Source organism: Chionomys nivalis, chromosome 13, assembly GCF_950005125.1.
Source record: "Chionomys nivalis chromosome 13, mChiNiv1.1, whole genome shotgun sequence".
Taxonomy (NCBI): domain Eukaryota; kingdom Metazoa; phylum Chordata; class Mammalia; order Rodentia; family Cricetidae; genus Chionomys; species Chionomys nivalis.
The window spans coordinates 16,915,550-16,934,070 of record NC_080098.1 but is presented as its reverse complement, the minus strand read 5'-3'; the positions used below and the strand labels follow the sequence as shown (position 1 = coordinate 16,934,070).

Here is an 18,521-nt window from a genome sequence, read left to right as displayed (position 1 = left end):
TTGTGCTTATAAGGCTAACCCTCTACTGCTGGGCTGTGTCTCCAGCCCAAACTTGGCATCTTCGGAATTCAATTAATATGTCACAATTCTCTAAGCTGATTAGAAATCTTTGCTATTACTAACTACATTTTTATCATGAATCATGTTTGCAGCTGTATATTTTTTAAATTTATCATTTTTATGTGTATTTTGCTTGTATGTAAATCTGAGCAACATGTGCCTGTGAAGGCCAGAAGACAATTTCTGTCTCCTTAGAACAGGAGTTATAGATAGTTGTCAGCTGCCATGTAAGTACTGGAACTTGAACTCTGGTCTCCTGGAAAAGCAACCGTTCTCTGTCGCTGAGCCATCTTTTCAGCCTGTGCTATGTTATATTTTTATATTCAAAGTTATTAATAGTATTACTTGTTTTGAATAGTAATATCAACATTGTATTGAATTAACTTAGTAAATGGTATTAAACGATGGAATTAGCAAGCTATACAAGATGCTGTCCCCAGCAGGCTAAATTTGAAATATAATGACATTCTTATGTAGTTGTATTACATACATACCTACATATGTACTTTCTGACTGCCTTTGTACTAAAGTTACTGAAGAGATCGTATAGTCCTCATGTTTACTATGAAGACAGACTGTTTAAGATTTCAATGAGCCATGGTGGCTCATACTTGTAAGCTAATTGCTAAATAGGTTGGCTGAGCATATGACAGTGCATAACTATAATCCCAACATACAGGATGAGGCAGAGGCAGGAGGTTGCTGCATGTCTAAGGCCAGCCTGTACCACATAGTTAGGTTGTACCAAGCCAGTTAGGAACTTCATTTTCCTGTGTTAGTTTCTTGTATTAGAGGTTGATGTGCTTGAGACCACTTCCTGCCATCATTTTCCACTTTTTCTCTTCTTTTAAAGTTTCTTTCTCCACTATACAGATGAAAGCCTCATCCTGTGCCCATGTTGAGCCTTACTATGATACATTAATTTCTAGCAGCATTTCCAAATATTGGTGGTGGTAATGACAATTCAAATGGTTTCACACATTTTTGCAACAACAACAAAAATGATGAGCAGAACACAGTGAATTACTAGCTAATAGATTATTAAATGCAATTTTTAAATTTTTAAAATTTTACTTTACTTCACATGTGTGGGTATTTTGCCCAGATTTATGTCTTTGCACCAACCACTTAGATGCCTGGTACCCACAGAAGCCAGAAGGAGGCATTGGGTTTCCCTGGAACTGGAATAATAGATAGTTGCATTCTGCCATATGGGTGCTGAGAATCAAATGTGGGTCCTCTGAAAGGGCAGCTAGTGTTCTCAAATGTTGAGTCTTCTTTTCAGCCCCTAAAAGTAGTTTTTAATAAGCTATCTAGTGAGCCCCATCTCCAGCCTGGTCTAAATGGTGGTGCTGCTGCTTTCTCTGAGAGAAACAAGAGTGTGAACGAGTGCTAAGTACTGAGGAGTCCAACTGGGTCAAGGAAAATTCTGCTTGGACAGATTGCATTACAGAAAGAAATGTCTGAGTACTCAGTTGTGTCTCATAGAAACCACGTTGTATTAATAGGAGATGAACATGAATCTTTTACCTTGAAAGAATACCCATTTTAAAATACAGAATTCATTTGACTTAACAGGAGCTTTCCTCTGCTTCCAGTCTAACCATTCCTCTCTCAAACAGTCGAAAGTCTGTGCTTGAGTAATAATTTTACTTAGAACTTGTAGTCTTTAAATTATTAGCTGTGTGTACCTAAATGTTATAGCACCACTATATAGAAATTTGGGTGAAAAGAGTTTGTAATAGTTTCCATAAAATTTGGTAAATTTAAAAAATGTCTCTTGTATAATGCATGGGTCTATTTATGCAACTGCCTTTTTTAGTTTCTTCAGTCCTAAGTACTAAAGGATTCTGAAATAGAGCCAAGTAAGTGGTTTGGGATATTATCCATCTTTTCCCACACACAAACAAGAATAAGCTACAAGCTTCTTTTCTTTTATGACAAACTGAAAGTTGATAGGAAGAGAACAGATTAAATCCTTAGAGCTCCACTTAGAGGAACAGCTGTGAAAGGCCTGGCTCTGCCTGTGGAGCAGCTGTCCTACTCCCTGCTGGCGAGACGTAATGACTGAGTGTTAGTCACAGCAGACTGTCTTGAGAGGGTGCTCCAACTGTTGTGTGCCTAAGCTACAGCTGCTCCAAAACAAAGAGAAATTCTTGAACATGATATGTATAAAAGATTGGGGAAATTATATCCAGTAAGTTTAAATGGATGGTCCTGTTCTCATTTGAACATTTTAAAAAATGCCTACTAGCATACAAGGGTCTGATTTTGCGGGTGCTAAAGGGAATACATAAGATGCTAAACACAGAAAAGGAAATTAACATTCCTGACTATGAACTGTAAAAATTTCTATCTGGGGCTGGAGAGATGGCTCAGAGGTTAAGAGCACTGACTGATCTTCCAGAGGTCCTGAGTTCAATTCCCAGCAACCATATGGTGGCTCACAACTATCTGTAATGGGATCAGATTCCTTCTTCTGGTGTGCATGAAGATGGAGCACTCATATACATAAAAAATACATGAATAAGTAAATCTTTAAAAAAAAATTTCTATCTGAAGGTGGGTGGTGGTGGCGCATGCCTTTAATCCAAGCACTCTGGAGGCAGAGGCTGGTGGATCTCTGAGTTTGAGGCCAGCCTGGTCTACAAAGTGAGTTTCAGGACAGCCAGAGAAACCCTGTCTTGGAAAAGAAAATAAAAATAAAAATTTTCTATCTGTGATTAAGTTAGCAAAGTAAGAACATAATGTTTCATAGAGATTGGTTGCTTTTGACAGTAGCTATTTAATTTCTTTAGGATAAAATGGACCAGTTGTTACAGATGTTGCAAAGTACAGATCCCAGTGATAATCAGCCAGACTTACCAGAGCTACTTCATCTGGAAGGTAAACTTCATTTTCTACCTACCTTCAAGCAAAGACTACCCAGAGATCTTACTATATTGCTCCTGGATGGCTTTTGAGAGTCATCTTAGAAACAAGCATTATACCTTCTTCCTGTATCTGTCTCACCTTTCATGTGCTGTTTAAATCCTGAGTAGGGGTTGAAATCACAAACCTTGCTATTCAGATTATTTTATTCAGCACTTTAAAGTCTTATGGAAAAAAAAAAACCTTGAAATCAGTATTCTTAAACTGTTACCATTATACTTTGAGAAAATGAATTTTGGGTTCTGTTGACCAGATATAATTAATATTTTTATTACTTCACATTAAACTTTTCATTTCTTTAATGAGCATTTTTCAGAAGTTTACTTTCTTTTCTTGTCTTTTCTTATTTCTCCAAAAATTGCCATCTTAGCGATGTGTCACCAGATGGGACCTCTCATTGATGAAAAACTGGAAGATATTGATAGGTAAAGAACTTGTACTGTATTTAAGTTGTGTATCTTTCTCTCTGAAACCATTTCAGTAAACTGCCATTTTATAAAGGTGGTCACATGGTAAACTGCCTGCCACATAACCACAAGGACCCCATTTTGGTCCTTGAAGCCCACGTAAAAAAGCAAGATGTGGTGGTGCATGCCTATAAATCCAGCCAGGGCAGTGAGGGTGGGGAGAGGAAGGAAGAAGTATGGTGCAGATAGGCAGATCCCTGAGGACCCCTGCCCAGCCCAGGTGCATCGATGAGCTTCCAGTTCAGTAAGAGATCCTGTCTCAGAACTAAAGGTAGAGAGCCATAGAGAGGATAACCCAATGTGTCTCAGGCTTCTCTGTGTGCATACAGCTGGGATATACACCACACACAGAGACAGTACTTTAAAGAACCAGTCTTTATTCATTGTTCGTACCTTGATGTGAGGATTTAGACTCATTTGCCCTTTCTTGAAAAGCAAGGCTTCTCCATCTTCCTTTTTTTTAATATCATTGTGCTTACTAAACCGACATCACCAGAGCCCACAGGCTGCATCTATTGATAAATGAAGAAATCTAGACAGTTGCAGGTACAGTCCAGCATGGGATCTAACCTAAAAACATGTTTCTGTCGCCTGAGAGCCAAGGGAGAAGGGTCTTTTTGTCCCATCTGTTGGTATTTAGAGTCACTATTTAGAGCATTGTGTCATTTAGCAATCAAATTATTGTGTAATGTTTCAGAAAACATTCAGAACTCTCAGAACTAAATGTGAAGGTGATGGAAGCTCTCTCATTGTATACGAAATTAATGAATGAAGATCCAATGTATTCTATGTATGCAAAATTACAGAATCAGCAGTATTATATGCAGTCATCTGGTGTTTCTGGTTCCCAGGTATGTTTTGTAAAGCTCAGGGGTTTATTCAAATTCTTGAATATACTTGAGATGGTTTAAAATGTCTGTTTGTGTGAAGTGCATGATTGTGTGTGTGTGTGTGTGCGTGTGTGTGTGTGTGTGTGTGTGTGTGTGTATACCACATGTATGTTCTGGGCCCCTTGTTTGCCAGAAGAGGGTGTTGTTTACCCTATAGCTGGATTTACAGATGATTTTGAGTTGTATAATGTGGGTGCTGGGAACTGAACTTGGGTTCCCTAGAAGCAGGACGTGCTTTTAACTGCTGAGCCACTGAGCCATCTCTCCAGCCTCAAATGTGTAATTTCTTCAGCATAATGTTTACCAAAAAAAGTTAATAGAATTTTTAAATTTGCAAATATATAATACTGAATATACTAGTCTATATATATGTGCATTTTTAATTTTTTCCTTATACAGGTATAAGTAGCAAAATTACCCACTAAGTAGTTTCCCCCCAACGCTTTTTCTTTTAGTAAAGGTGTTTTGATCCTATCCTAGACCTGGAGTATCAAAGCCTTTAAAGTTCAGGTTCATATTATAAAGTTTCAGGCTTAGTGGTTAAATACCACTGGTTGTTCTTCCAAAAGACAGTTCAATTTCCAGCACCCATATGGCAGCTCACAACCGTCTGTAACACCAACTCCAGGAGATTCAACATCCAGATAAAGCACAAATGCACATAAAATAAAACTAAATAAATAAATTATTAAAAACAAACCTTCAGTTTTTCTATAATTTTTTTTTTTAAAAAAAATCTAATATTCTTCTGAGTGTCTACAGTTTTTTACACTGAACTACTTAGGTTAAGTGCTTTTTTGGTTGAGATTTATTTTTAATTTGTGTGCATTAGTGTTTTGCCTGCATTTACATTTTGTATGAGGGTGTTGAATCACTTAGAGTTGAATTATAGACTATTGTGAGCTGTCATGTGGGTGCTGGGAATTGAACCTGGATTCTCTAAAAGAACAGCCAATACTCTTAACCATTGAGCCATCTCTCCAGCCCTGATTAAGTGTTGTTATTGAAGAGGGTGAGAGTCAACCTTGAGTTATGGATATGTTTATGACATAGATTATAATTATGTTTTTAAGGGTGTTATATATTTATCTCTAGCTCATTAAGTTGGATTCACTAAATATATGCAGCCCTTTGTATGTCAATCATGTTTTAGTAGACTGTGATAAAAAGCCCCCAAAGTAAAATGTACCATTTCCAATGACTAAAAAAATTGTTTTAAACAAAAAGTGAATGTTTACTTAGCTGTAAGAGGAGGACCTAAATACACAAGAAAGATGAGAAACTGTTGAACACCTACAAAATATAATATTTATGTGTACACTCAGAGTGGCTTTCATGGGGACGCTGCTCCTCCTTCCATTATCCTACATGTATTCAGCATGGAACGCCTTTTCCTCTTTCCACCCAAGACTGTTTAAGAGCCCCCTGGGCCATCAGTTGAGCAAGTTTTAGGTATAAGTAGTCTGTTTTGTCCACTTATAGCAGCCAAAACTTAGCTCACATTTTCTTTTATGACCCATTTCCCATAAAACAAGAAACTACCATCTTCAGGAGGATGAATTCTCCACCCTCAAGTGGAGAATTAGGAGCTTGAATGGCACCTGTTCAATAGTGTCTGTCACTGGTTTCACATTGAATTTTCAAAGAATAATAAAATGTAGCCGTGAGAACTTGTTTAGCTGTGCTTATAATGGAGACCTTTGGGATTCTGATGTGCATCTGTTACATTTAGTGAAATAGAGGGTGATTGGTTTCATGGTGATTGTGTTAATTTCTTAGCACATGAGAACAATTTTTATACAATGTAGACAGTAGAATGTCTTTTCAAATACATAAACAGACGTTAACAGTAACTAAAAGAATGTTTGAAGACAGACTGTTTAAGATTTCAATGAGCCATGGTGGCTCATACTTGTAAGCTAATTGCTAAAGAGGTTGGCTGAACATATGACAGTGCATAACTATAATCCCAACATACAGGATGAGGCAGAGGCAGGAGGTTGCTGCATGTCTAAGGCCAGCCTGTACCACATAGTTAGGTTGTACCAAGTCAGTCAGGATTGCCACCAACCTTCAGGAAAAAAAAATGGAACTTCTGTCTCTTTACATTTAAATACAACAACAACAAAAAGAACAGCTTTTAGATAAAAGAATTGGCAAACAAACCTAGCCTGCTGCCTGTTTTTGTCTAGACACAACCCCTCCATTTGTCTCACAGACATTTATTTTTGCTTTATAGCTTCATTCTAAACCTATAGAATTGAATACTACACCAGACTCTCTGGACCTTATAAGAGCATTTCTTACGCCATATCTTCAGAAGTTAGTATGTTCTCTATTCATTAAATTAGTTTCTGAAATGTGAGTTGTAAATACAGTCTGGGGCTCTAAAACAATGGATTCAAGTTTTTCATGCAGTTCTGATCGTGGTTTTTTTCTTCCCTAGATCCTCCCACCTCCATACTCCCCCCAACTCCCACCTTCCAAAAAACAAACAAACCAGAATAGAAATTAAAAAGACCTTTTGAAAGACCAACATGGAAACTATATCATTAATTTAATATGGAGGTTATTTTAGTATAAGATGTATTTCTTTACTGCTTCTATATGAAATTAAAATCTGTTCATGTAATACTTAAAAATAAAAATTTGTAATAGGAAATTGGTTCAGTGGGTAAAGTGTTTGCCAGACTGGATGATTCCCAACTCTCTTGTAAATGCCAACTGGGCATAGTAACCCGCCTGTAATCCCAGCATGTGGACATATAGAAGGGATCTCCAGAGCAAGCTGCCTAGCTATAGTACCCAATTAGGTGATCTTTGTGTTCAAGTGAGAGACCCTGGCTGTTAGAAGGTAGAAAATGTTCAGGAAGACATCTGACATCAGCCTGCCTCCTCATGCTCCCACCTACTCATACATACACACACATTCCTGAAAACACACATATACTTTTAATAAGATTAAAAATCATCAGTCTACCAAAAAATGTTTTTCATAAAATTCCAACTGGTACAATAACATTTAAAAGAAGTTCTAAAGAAGCAATGTTTGCTATTTTTGTATTTGAATGCTTCTGCTGAATAAGTTTGGAATAGGCATTAAAATTGTGTAATGGAATGTTTCCTTATCACCTTTTGTAGGTATATTCAGGACCTGCTCAAAGTGGTACCTACCTGGTTACAGGGAGTGCACAGATGAGCCATCTCCAGAGCTACAGTCTGCCCCCAGAGCAACTCTCTTCCATCAGCCAGGGAGCAGTTCCACCCTCTGCAAACTCTGCTCTTCCTAGTCAGCAAACCCAGGCTTCTTACCCAAAGTAATTTGATTATTGGTTATTGGGGTTCATGTTAAAATTCTTTAATTGGTTCCCGTTGTCTATAATCACAAGTCTGGATAAGAAAAACTGGAGGCTGGCATTGTTCAGACTTCCCTGTCTGTAGTGTACAGTGGGTTTTGTAAGAAGCCAGCCTAATTCTTTTCCTTACAGCAAGAAAAGCTAGATTTTAAGAGTTCACTAGCACAGTGTTTCTAGGTAGCACAGGCACACTTTCTAGAAAGCAGTAGTGTCTGCAAATGCTCCTATATGCACCTCACTGTTGTAGCACCATTCCACAGAGTCATGAGCTTTAAAACAGTTAGGTTGTCATGTTTAAGGTGCTAAAGTGACGTTAAGGAAGGTAATGAAGCCTAGAACTCAGAGGCTATGGTGAAGATCCAGTTCCATGCTTTATATTTAACACTATTGACTGACTTACTCCTTAAAATAACCTATGAGAGAGATACATTGGCACCTCCATTTTGTTAATGGGAAACTGAGATATGGACTAAGGTTCCACATAGCTAAGATCCAAAAACAGGCATTCTGGCTCCAGAGATTGCCACATTGCCTGCATACTGAAATTCTTTCTCACAGTGTAGCATGTTTGGAATGATAGTGGGTGTGTGTGCATCATTAATATGCTCTGGGAATGTACTAAATGTCCTGTAAACACTTGCTGTCTCCCTTTATATTGTACTCTTCTCAGTTCACAGTTCCACTGTTTACCTGTTAGCCAAGGCTAAACCCTGCAGTTTATACAAGCTCTGTTTTCTTATTTCTCCTCTGTGTTGTCTGTTTATCTTGACAATTAATATATAACTATTTACTAATCTCCAAGATTAATCTTTTCCATTAATATCTTGATGTTATCCTTGGATACTAATAATTTCTTACCTAATCACCATGGCTGCACAGCTTTTTGTTCATTATGAATCAGTCTGCCCATTACTACATAAAAATGAGTTGCTCATCGACGAAGACTCTGGTCCATTCCTTCTGTAGTCCTCATCATTTTCTCCAGTGTAATCTCTCTCTGATCCTGTCATCCGCAAAACAATGACAGATGTGCAAGCAGGATCTGATGGCACCGAGGAGCAACAGATAGCGATGAAGGAAGGCAAAAATGTTCTAGAGAAAATGAATCCAAGCTAAGAACTAACTAGAGAACAAGAAGCGCAAACATTTAAAGAGCATGCCCTACAGAAAGCACCTGTAGAGTGCACATATGTTCCTTCGGCGGCAGCATTAATGTTCCACTGCATGTAAGGTCAGGCATATAAGGGTGTAGATGCTCATCAGGTATGGTCACAGGTAGATGTGCTGGTAATTGCTGTTGGGGGGGGGTGCCCTTAGGCTGTTCTACTTTTAGGGAAATAGGGAGATGGTCATCTCACTAGTGCATTAAAACTTTTCTGTCAAGATGCTGCTGATGTCCATGTTGCCAGAATCTGTGGTCAATACGCAGGTCTCCTACCCTGCTTTACACATTCCCTTCCCTATTTTTAATGTGTTTCAGGCCATTGTCACTTGGTTTCCCTTTTTGTTTCCTGCTCCTCATTTGCCCTTGCCAAATGCACCTTTATATCAAGAAGTCTTGGGCCCGCCCATTATATGGACTGCTCTGTTCTGCTCAGCCATTTCCTAAAGGTCCTCTGAATGAGGACTCTTGGTGTCTGTTTTGACTCCTGCTCTCCCCTGGGACTACAGACTGTTTTCTTGTGTCTTCTAGACATCTTTCTTGGTGTCCAAACCTTTCTTTCTTCTTGCCCATGCTTCTCTTGTTCCAGTCAGCTATAGACCGAGGTGTTTTCTCCTTTTAGTAAGTTGCCATTGCAATTATTTTTTATCAATTATAAAACCAGACATTCTAGACTACTTGGTCCATTATCAGATTTCAATGGCACTTTCTTCAGAGTAGGGTGTGACTCTTCTTTTCTGTCTCCACTGTGACTCTGGACACCTGCCATTCTCACATCTGTTCCCATTCCCATGAGCCTGTCACAATACATGTTGTTTTTCTCCTCAAAAAACAAGTGTGTGTTTCCCTTCACTCACAAGCATAGCTCTGTGATTTCTAAGGTACTCACTGAATCTTCTACAGCCCCTTCTCTCTCCTGCCACTTAATCTCTTGTGCTGTTTGCTTATCTGCATTGGCCTCCTTTCTGTGTCTTGAACATATCGCATTCTAGAACCTCAAAGGCTTCTTTTCCTTAGCCTAATGTGTTCTTTTCTAGACTGCTGCTAAGGGTTCCTGTGCTTTCCTAAGATCTTTCCTTAAATGACGCCTTAGTCTGAAAGGCCTCCCCCTTGCACCCTACATAAATGAGAATCATTTGTCCCAGGTACCACTGGTACTATTTACCATGCTCTGGTTTCTTCACTGTGACTCTAACCATTGACATACTATAAATTTATTGTCTTTTCTTTCTCCTACCAAAATACAAGCTCTTTAATAGTAGAAACTTTTCTTCCTTCATAGTATCCCAGTGCTTACATAACAGTGTGTGACACTTTAATAAATTATCAAATGTATGTAAGTGGGTGTTTAATAGTTTTCATGTTTATATCTGAATGGGTACACAATTCATTATTTAGTTTAGCTAATTGTTTTCCTCCCTCCACAGTGCGATGGTTAGTTCTGTTCAAGGAAACTCGTATCCGAGTCAGGCTTCAATATATAGTCCTGCTGCTGCTGCTACTGCTGTACCTGTGCCTGTACCTGTACCTATTCCTGCTGCTGTACCTGTGCCTGCTGATGTCACCATATACCAGAACGCAGGACCTAATATATCCCAGGTGCCAAACTATACTTTAACATCATCAGCCCTGCCTCAAGGAGGAGGAAGCCAACAGCCACCTCAGCCACAGCAAGCATATTCTCAGAAGGCTCTGCTATAGGACTTGATGTTCCTCTTGGTGGCATGTTTTCTGCTGAATGCCATTGACAATGTTAAGGAGATTCATTAACATCCTAAGATTTGTTTTTCCTCAGCTCATAGGAATCTGTCTTGGTCAACAAGTTCAAATACTCAAGAAGTTAGAACTATCTTCAATTTGCACTGACTTTTTAGAGGTCCGCCCCTCCCCCAGAGGAATGAAACTACTTACAACATTTATTTCCTTTCATAATATGAAGAATCGTTACAAGATTATTGTCTTGTAAAATTACCTGGTCTGCAACACTCAAAAGTTCAAAAACTGCTGTGGCAAATGTTATGTACATATATTGACATATAACTTCATTAGTTACCATTTGAATTACAATGGTGATCATGTGAATATATTTAACACTGTGTTAAATTAATTTACATTGCTGTTTTATTTTAATCATGAACAACTACCATGTTTGCTAATGTTTTGTGTAAATTTAAGTACACTATCTCTTTAAGCTGCAAGAGAATCAGGTTGTAGCACATTGACCCGAAGGCATTGTTGTCCTGTTGTAGCGTCACATTAAATTGAACCTTTCTTTACTAATTGTGCGCAAAACCTATGTATGTTATGTCTTTCTGTAGCTTCTGCCCACTACTGGCTGTCATCACACCAGCATACAGTAGCCACATTTTTGGTGCAGTTAGAGAATAATGTTCCCTTTAAACTTTTGTATTTTGGCATGATGTTCCAGGTATTGTGGACCATGAGACAAAAATTAGTCTTTATATATTATTTTTAAAGAAGTAATGTGGATTTTACTCTCCCTAGTTGAATGTGGTGATTAGGTTTTAAAGCGGTATTCTGGTTTTTTGGTAGCAGTGACACCAAAGATAGAAGCAATGCGTAGAAAGTTTTCAACTGGGAAGAAGTGAACTGACACTACGTTTTCAGTCTCTTGTAATTTTTAAGATCAAAACAAAATTTGATTCACTTGTCTTACCCCACTAGTTTTTTAAGATATGTCTTTGACACATTGTATCTTTCAATTCTCATTAAAATGGCTATAAGTAGGTGTTTGAAAGTAATTTATATTCCTGACTTTTTTTTAATAGTTTATATATTTATTATTAAGTTTCAAACTGGAGTTTTAAGTTTTTCCCTCTGTCTGTCTCTGTCTCATTTGTAGTTCTATTGACATTGTTTTTGCTTCTTATTTAAGAGTAATTTTAATGAATTATTTTAATCCATACAAAAAGGTTTTCCACTGATATTTTAGTCATAAATATTTATAATTTCCCAGTACTTAATATACCAGTACTTAAATAATCTAAAATATCGGTACCATATTTAACTAATAGAACTAAATTTTCCTCTTGTGAATGCAAATTACATTTTCATTTCCAAGACTTGTCTATTTCCTTTTTTTGACAAATGACTTCCATCTTTGGCAGATAATCTTAAGAGTGATTAATTCACAGGTTCATATTTAAAGCTCTTTTTTACCCTTAATTTTACTTGAGTTTAAAGTATGTCATCATCAAATAGTAAAGTCAAGTTTTTAATTTACATGTCACATTTTAGATATTTTTAAATAAAACCTTGCTAGCAGTTAGACTATAATCTTTTTTTCCAATTTAAATATGGTTTAAGTGATACACTTTCCTCTAAGTCATATTGTATTTTCATTTTAATAAGTTCCTATTTACAACTATATTCCCACTTTAATTTTTGATATTTTTGTGTTAAAACATCAACAAAATATTTTTTAGTATGCTTCTATAAGTTCATTAGTGGCAAAATGAAAAAAGTTACCACTTTTGCAGTGCATATATATTTTTTATCATGTAGTAGAGTGTATAAAGAATTGAATGAGTGATTGACTTTGTCTAAGTGACTTTATTTGGCTAAGCGTGCAAATACTTGGTAGAAAAGTTCCAGTGAAAATGAAGCACTGGCCTTTCACCTTCAAGTGGCACACAAGGGTAGATGAGCTAATTTGGGATCACAAATAGTTTTTTGTTTTAAATCCCATGCAAGTTGCATTTCTAGATAATCTAGATAGTGTGATAAATTATACACTAAGTCTAGCACTCAGAGGTAGATAGAGACAGGTAGATCGCTCTGTGAGCTTGAGGCCAGCCTAGCTGAAAAAGTGAGTTCCATGCTACCCGGCTACATAATGAGACCTCGTCTGAAAAACCAAACAGCAACAACAACAACAAAATTTTCATTGACAGCTGTTTGTAGTGGTCTATTTCATCAAAATATGGATAGCTGTCAATGAAAATTTTTAAATCAAAGTATCTGTAGAGTAAATGTCTAGGAAGAAACTTTTTGGTTTATTCTTTTTAAGTTTGGGAAATGTTTCTGTGAAAGTGATGGCTAAATGAGCAAAGTGTAGCCCTGTCTTGTGCTGCAGGCTCTGTCCTGTGCTGCTGCAGGCTGTGTGCAGCAGTGGATTTGATCATGTCAGTGTGCCTGGTGCCGTGCACTGATGATTTTATAGACATTCCTGACCCTTTATCTTCTGTCACTGTTACCTGCCACCCCCTATTTGGGGATGAACATTTTTCTAATATGTGCCCAGAGATGCCCTTATTAATTACTTCTGAAATATTTTTTCTTTTCTCTTTGTTTTAATTACTTGCTCAATAAATTAGCATCATTCATTTCTAATATAGAGGACTTACATGTGTGACATCTGCCTCATTAAACTTGAAAATATCCTTTGTCCAGTGGTAAGTTTGTGTTAGATTAATGCCCTACATAGTAAACTGTGCAACTCTAATAAATTGTAGGAATTTTTTCCCAATATGAGGTTTATTGGTATAATTGGTCAACTTTTCACCCAAAATACATTAAAACCCTTGTTTTATTTTTCTTGCCTGTTACCTCATTTTACTTACCAATTATATAATAATAATAATAGCTTCCTGTTAAAGCTTTTTATGTTAATAACAAAACTTAAGTTTGAAGTTTTGATTCATTTGTTGTTTTCCAATGATTTTGTTAGGTTTTTAATTTTTGTTTCTTTGGTTTGCTGGGGGTTAATAACCGCCTGTATCTCTTATTGTGAAGAATATCAAGAAGAAACCATCTAAAGTGGTGTTTTCAGTTGTCTTTCTGATAACTACTGTATTGGTGCTGCTGTGGGTGGTGCTTTACCCAGCAGCCGTCTGCACAGAGAAGTTTCAGTCCTATAGGGAGGCTTCTGCACCAAAGACGGAAAGAGTAAAATGTTGACTACCCAAACATCCTTCTTCTACATTTACTATTGCTGCCATTTGCTCTATGTCCTTGTGTGTATTTATGTACATGTGAATTTGTATGTAGAGGTACATGTGTATACACACACCTACTTTATTGAATGCATAAAAATGCTACAAATGGAAGCTGTATGCATGACTACATGTTTTCTATAAGAATAAGGACAGCCTCCCATAAAATGTAAACCACTCTCATGTTCAGGAAAACCGACAGTGATTCTTAAGATATTACCATAGTTACTGTCCATGTCATGTCATGTCATATATATATATGTGTGCTTCATTCTTCAACCTAGTATCCATTCCAGGAATATATGTCACCTATATAATGTCCCTTTACTCTGTTAATTAATTAATGGGGATTAATCTGGATAATCCCCATTGTCATCTTTCTGTACTCATGTTGACTTTTTAAGATCCACACTATATCATAGAATCACCCTCATTCTAGATTTTTTGTTTCTTTGTAGTATCCTTTAACTTAATTTTTTAATGTCCAATGGAAATTTTTATTATTTTGTTTAATTTTTATTCTTTATTATAAAAGCATTGTAAATAAAAACACCAAGGTTATCCATACCAAAAGATCACACAGCCAAATTAGCTCTGTACAGTTAAAATAGGTATTCCAAATGGAAACTGAAGCTTCATGTTGGGTTTTATACTTTTAATATCAAATATATTTTTGTGCACTTATCTACCATCCAGATCTGAAAGTCCGTTCTCATTAAAGTTATTCTTATTCCTAAAGGGTGTATTGATTAATCATAACCCACATGACTTATACATAGACGTAATGAAGCTACAGACTGGGAGATGTCTCAGCAGGTAAGAACATTTGCCACACAAGTTTGAGGACCTGAGGTCAAATCCCCAGAATGCATATAAAGAACTAGATGTAGTTGTGTTTGCATTTACCCAGTACTGTGAGAGGTGGCCGGTCTCGGTAATGTCGCTAGGCCTCCCTGGTTGTCAGCTTAGCTCCGGTTTCAGTGTGAGACCTGGTCTTGAGGGAATGAGGCAGTGAGTGAATGGGAGAGCAGTAGGCTGGTGTCCTCTGGCTTCCCTGAGTGTGCATAAACTACATATAGACCACACATACATGTGCAGGAAGGCAGAGGAATGAATTCTCATGTTCATTTCAGAAACCACATATAAATAACCGTGGTTAACCGTGCAGTTTCTGTCTGCTATGTATAACTGACTAAACTTAGGTCGCTGAGGCCAAAGAGAGCTGCAGCTCTGTTTTCATTTTCAATAGCATTAGAACTGAAGAATATTGTGCTGGAAACAATGGCTCGATTCCCTCATTCTCACCAAAGTGAGCTTTTCTCAGTGATTCACACACCCATTGAACTCAAGTGGATGGCTTTGGGGTAACTTCATAAGTGCTATAATATATATATATATATATATATATATATAAGGACTGTATTTTCAGATATATATATTTGGTTTGTCTGTAAAAGATTTCTCCTTAACCTAATGCCAATACCAGGATGTTGAAAGGGCAAGGAAGTTCTTTCTTTTTAAAAATCAGAAGTATTCATTTCCTCCAGTTGTTTACCAAGTTGGAGTCAGGTGGAGGAAAGCATAGTGAAGTTGCGGACATGTGGAAGATTAATAATGAGTACCATTAGATTGTTAGGATTTGAGGTTAAGTCCTACTTCAGTTGATGGATTAAAAAATACAACTAATTACTGTTTCTTGGATGTATTCATTATAAATGATTGTGTATCTTAAAGAGAAACATGATAGTTGAAAAGGGTTTTGGTTGAATTCATAGTATAGAATATCTGCTAGGTAGGGCAGATCCAAAGTGGAAAATTAATAGAAAACATACATAAGTTACTTTTTGTCTAAACCAAAATTACTGAAAAACTAATGAACACATATTCAAAGGGGTTGCTAAAACTGACTGAAGAAGTAAACAAAGATACAGATAAATTCACTTTTAAGAGGCTTCCTGGTAACAAGTCCATTCATGTAATTGGATGACACAAGGTAAGATAGTGGCATTAACTCACTGCAAGTGTGTCACAGTTTCTGTGTCATAAAGAGCTCTTGGGAAGGAGGTGCTTGATGGTAGTGATAGTACTTTGCATTGGAGATAAGAGTAGATATATTTACATATATATCACAAATATGCACAGTCCATTCCTCTATTAAGTGGAAATTTCAGTTTTTGCCCTAGAAATTCAGAGGACTGTACTTTAACAGAGTTAGAGCTTTTCTCAAGAGAATGACCTTGCACAGCTATGTGATTCCTCCAAGACCTGCCTTCTACTTACTTGGAATTTACAGTGCTTGTGTACCTACAGAATCAATTGTTGTCTCTGCTTCCAATCTTCTACATCTGTCTGAAATGTCCAGCTATCTGTCCTGAGTAACCTACTTAGGCCAGTTAACCTGTGCTAATGTAGATGACAGAGTATGTGTGGTGGTACCAGGTATGGCAGCACTGGGATTGCATATTCTAGCATAGCTGTGGAAACTTGCTTTCTGAACAGCCTTCGGTGATACTGATGCTCTAGGCAAGCCAGTGAGCCTTTTTCCGTGAGACTCCTGCCAGAACATACGCTCTCTGGCAGAAGGCTTTCTTTTTACAGTAGCCCTGTTTTATTGGTTCTGCACTGGCTGTAGTCATAATCATTGCAGTGTAGGGCATTGAGTATTTGTATACTTAAATCACAGAAGAAAGTTAGCATAAGTGTCCTAGTGTGCAGTGTGGTATTCTTGGTCCTCAGACAAAGTGGAAGTAGTGCACTGCACTTCTTCACCTCCTTCAGGTCTTCTGGTTGACAAGCAAGCTGAGATACTCTTAATACTGGGACATTGTTGTTTCTGTCCTTGCTGCTAGTTAAGAATGCATTGAAATCATTCCAGATGAAGCTCAAGATCAGCATACTAAATAACTAGTCAAGAAAAGTGTGACTACATACTATTAAGTCCCAAGTTACCAATGCAAAATTAAATGTTGGCTGTTATATTGTTTCAGTGAACCTTTTTATTGTACTTGTGTCTCACACAATAATTTTAGAAAATACTAGGGTTTTGTTGTGACATTTTCATACTTGTATGTTTGTACTATGCTCATACTCATTCTCTATTACCTGTCCATGCCCACTACCCCCTGGTAGTTTTCTTATGTTCATGTCATTTTTTTTTATTTTTTTGCAGCTACATGAGAATATTTTTAAAGATAAAGTACATTGGTGTTTAATTTACCTCCTTGACTTTAGGAGATTAGATACCTTGTTGGTATTTAAATTTTTTCAGTTATTTTTTGTTATAATGGAGGCCAATAAAGATATAATGACTGATTTCAAAGTACAGATAAACATGTATTTCCTATTGATAAGCAGATGATTGAAGGAAAAAGCTAGATTTCTTGGTTTGGTTTGGTTTTTGTTTTTTTTAGTCTGTAACCTAGGCTGGCCTTGAACTCCAGCCTCATAATCCCTGGTGTGCCAACATGCCTGGCCAGCCCTTTTTCCTTTCTTTGCTTTTTTTTTCTTTTTCTCTGTCTCATTGTAAATTCTTCCAGAAGTGGTCCTAGTATGAATGAAATACTCATGGAGTTTATTTCTTCAGTGGCAGAATACTCGTGTGCCACAGTAAGCGCAGACTTTACCTTTGCTGTTTTTTTCTTTCTTTACAAACAACTTATACTCTAATAGAACTTGGTGAGATATTTTAACATCAAAGTGAATGTCAGGCCACCTTTTATTTGTGTAGCAGTCAAGTGTTAGTTCAAGTGGAGAGGAGTCCTGTGGATTCTCAAGTTAACTTTTGAGGCAGAAGACTGTAGAATGGACAGACCTTGCTACGCAGTAGTTCCAAGTTTTCCTGTACTGGGGAATAGATAAAATGGACGAGTACAGAGTTTTATTATTATTCATGACTTTCATATGTTAATTATTTTCTCAAAATTATTAACACGATGGGAGAAAATTTTGTTTCAGATGTTCATCCAGAGTTTAGAGCGATCGATCTACCCTGATTTGTACATTTGGAACACACAAAAATACCATCTTAAAAAGGTTTCTAAAAAATATTGAAATTTGATTTTGTCTGTGGGAAATCTTAAATTACTTAGTTCATGTTAAATGTTCGTTTTATTTAAATGGCTAAGAAAATTGACTCCCCCCCCACCACCAAAGATGACAAGGAGAGGTTGATGAATGAAAGAAGCTGTGTTCAGATGTGTGGGACGAGGCAGAAGTGGACATCCTCAAGGATGAAATGATGGCAAGCGCTCATGCCCATCACTACATCAAGCATCACTCTATTAAAGTTGAATAACTTAATCTAATTATTGTATTTGGTGTCTTCTTAAAGTGTTATTTCTAAATATTCCCTTTACTTATCTGTGACTTACAAATCAAGTGTTATTTATTACTCCTTAGTTTCTTCCTGTGAATTCCAAGAGCTGTCTTGAGAAATGTACAGTGCTCTCCAGAATGCTTCCAGCCAACTGAAGAGAAACTCATGTTAGTTGTCCTTTCCAGCAACAAGATTTGGTAGATTGTCTTTAACTCTTAACTTGTGTTGACCTGCTGATGATACATTAAGTCCTGCTATAATTCGCACATTGTGTCTTAAAAATGGCTGTGCTGGGCAAATTATGCAATAAAAATGCCTTCGGATTTATGGGGAAATTTGGCTAGAAACACAGCTTTCAGAAACTTCAACAATGAATAAATATGGA

The 18,521-nt window shown here is 37.1% G+C and overlaps 1 protein-coding gene across 1 annotated transcript in view; it reads left to right on the top strand.

The window, feature by feature from the left end:
* Nucleotides 1-18,521, top strand: part of Stam (signal transducing adaptor molecule) — a 58,899-nt gene extending 40,378 nt beyond the window's left edge. Inside the window, exons 10-14 of the mRNA XM_057786948.1 lie at nucleotides 2,859-2,946; nucleotides 3,362-3,416; nucleotides 4,156-4,309; nucleotides 7,490-7,665; nucleotides 10,294-18,521. Coding sequence (XP_057642931.1) covers nucleotides 2,859-2,946; nucleotides 3,362-3,416; nucleotides 4,156-4,309; nucleotides 7,490-7,665; nucleotides 10,294-10,567 — 747 coding nt within the window. The 3' untranslated portion in view covers nucleotides 10,568-18,521. The remainder of the gene's footprint in view (nucleotides 1-2,858; nucleotides 2,947-3,361; nucleotides 3,417-4,155; nucleotides 4,310-7,489; nucleotides 7,666-10,293) is intronic.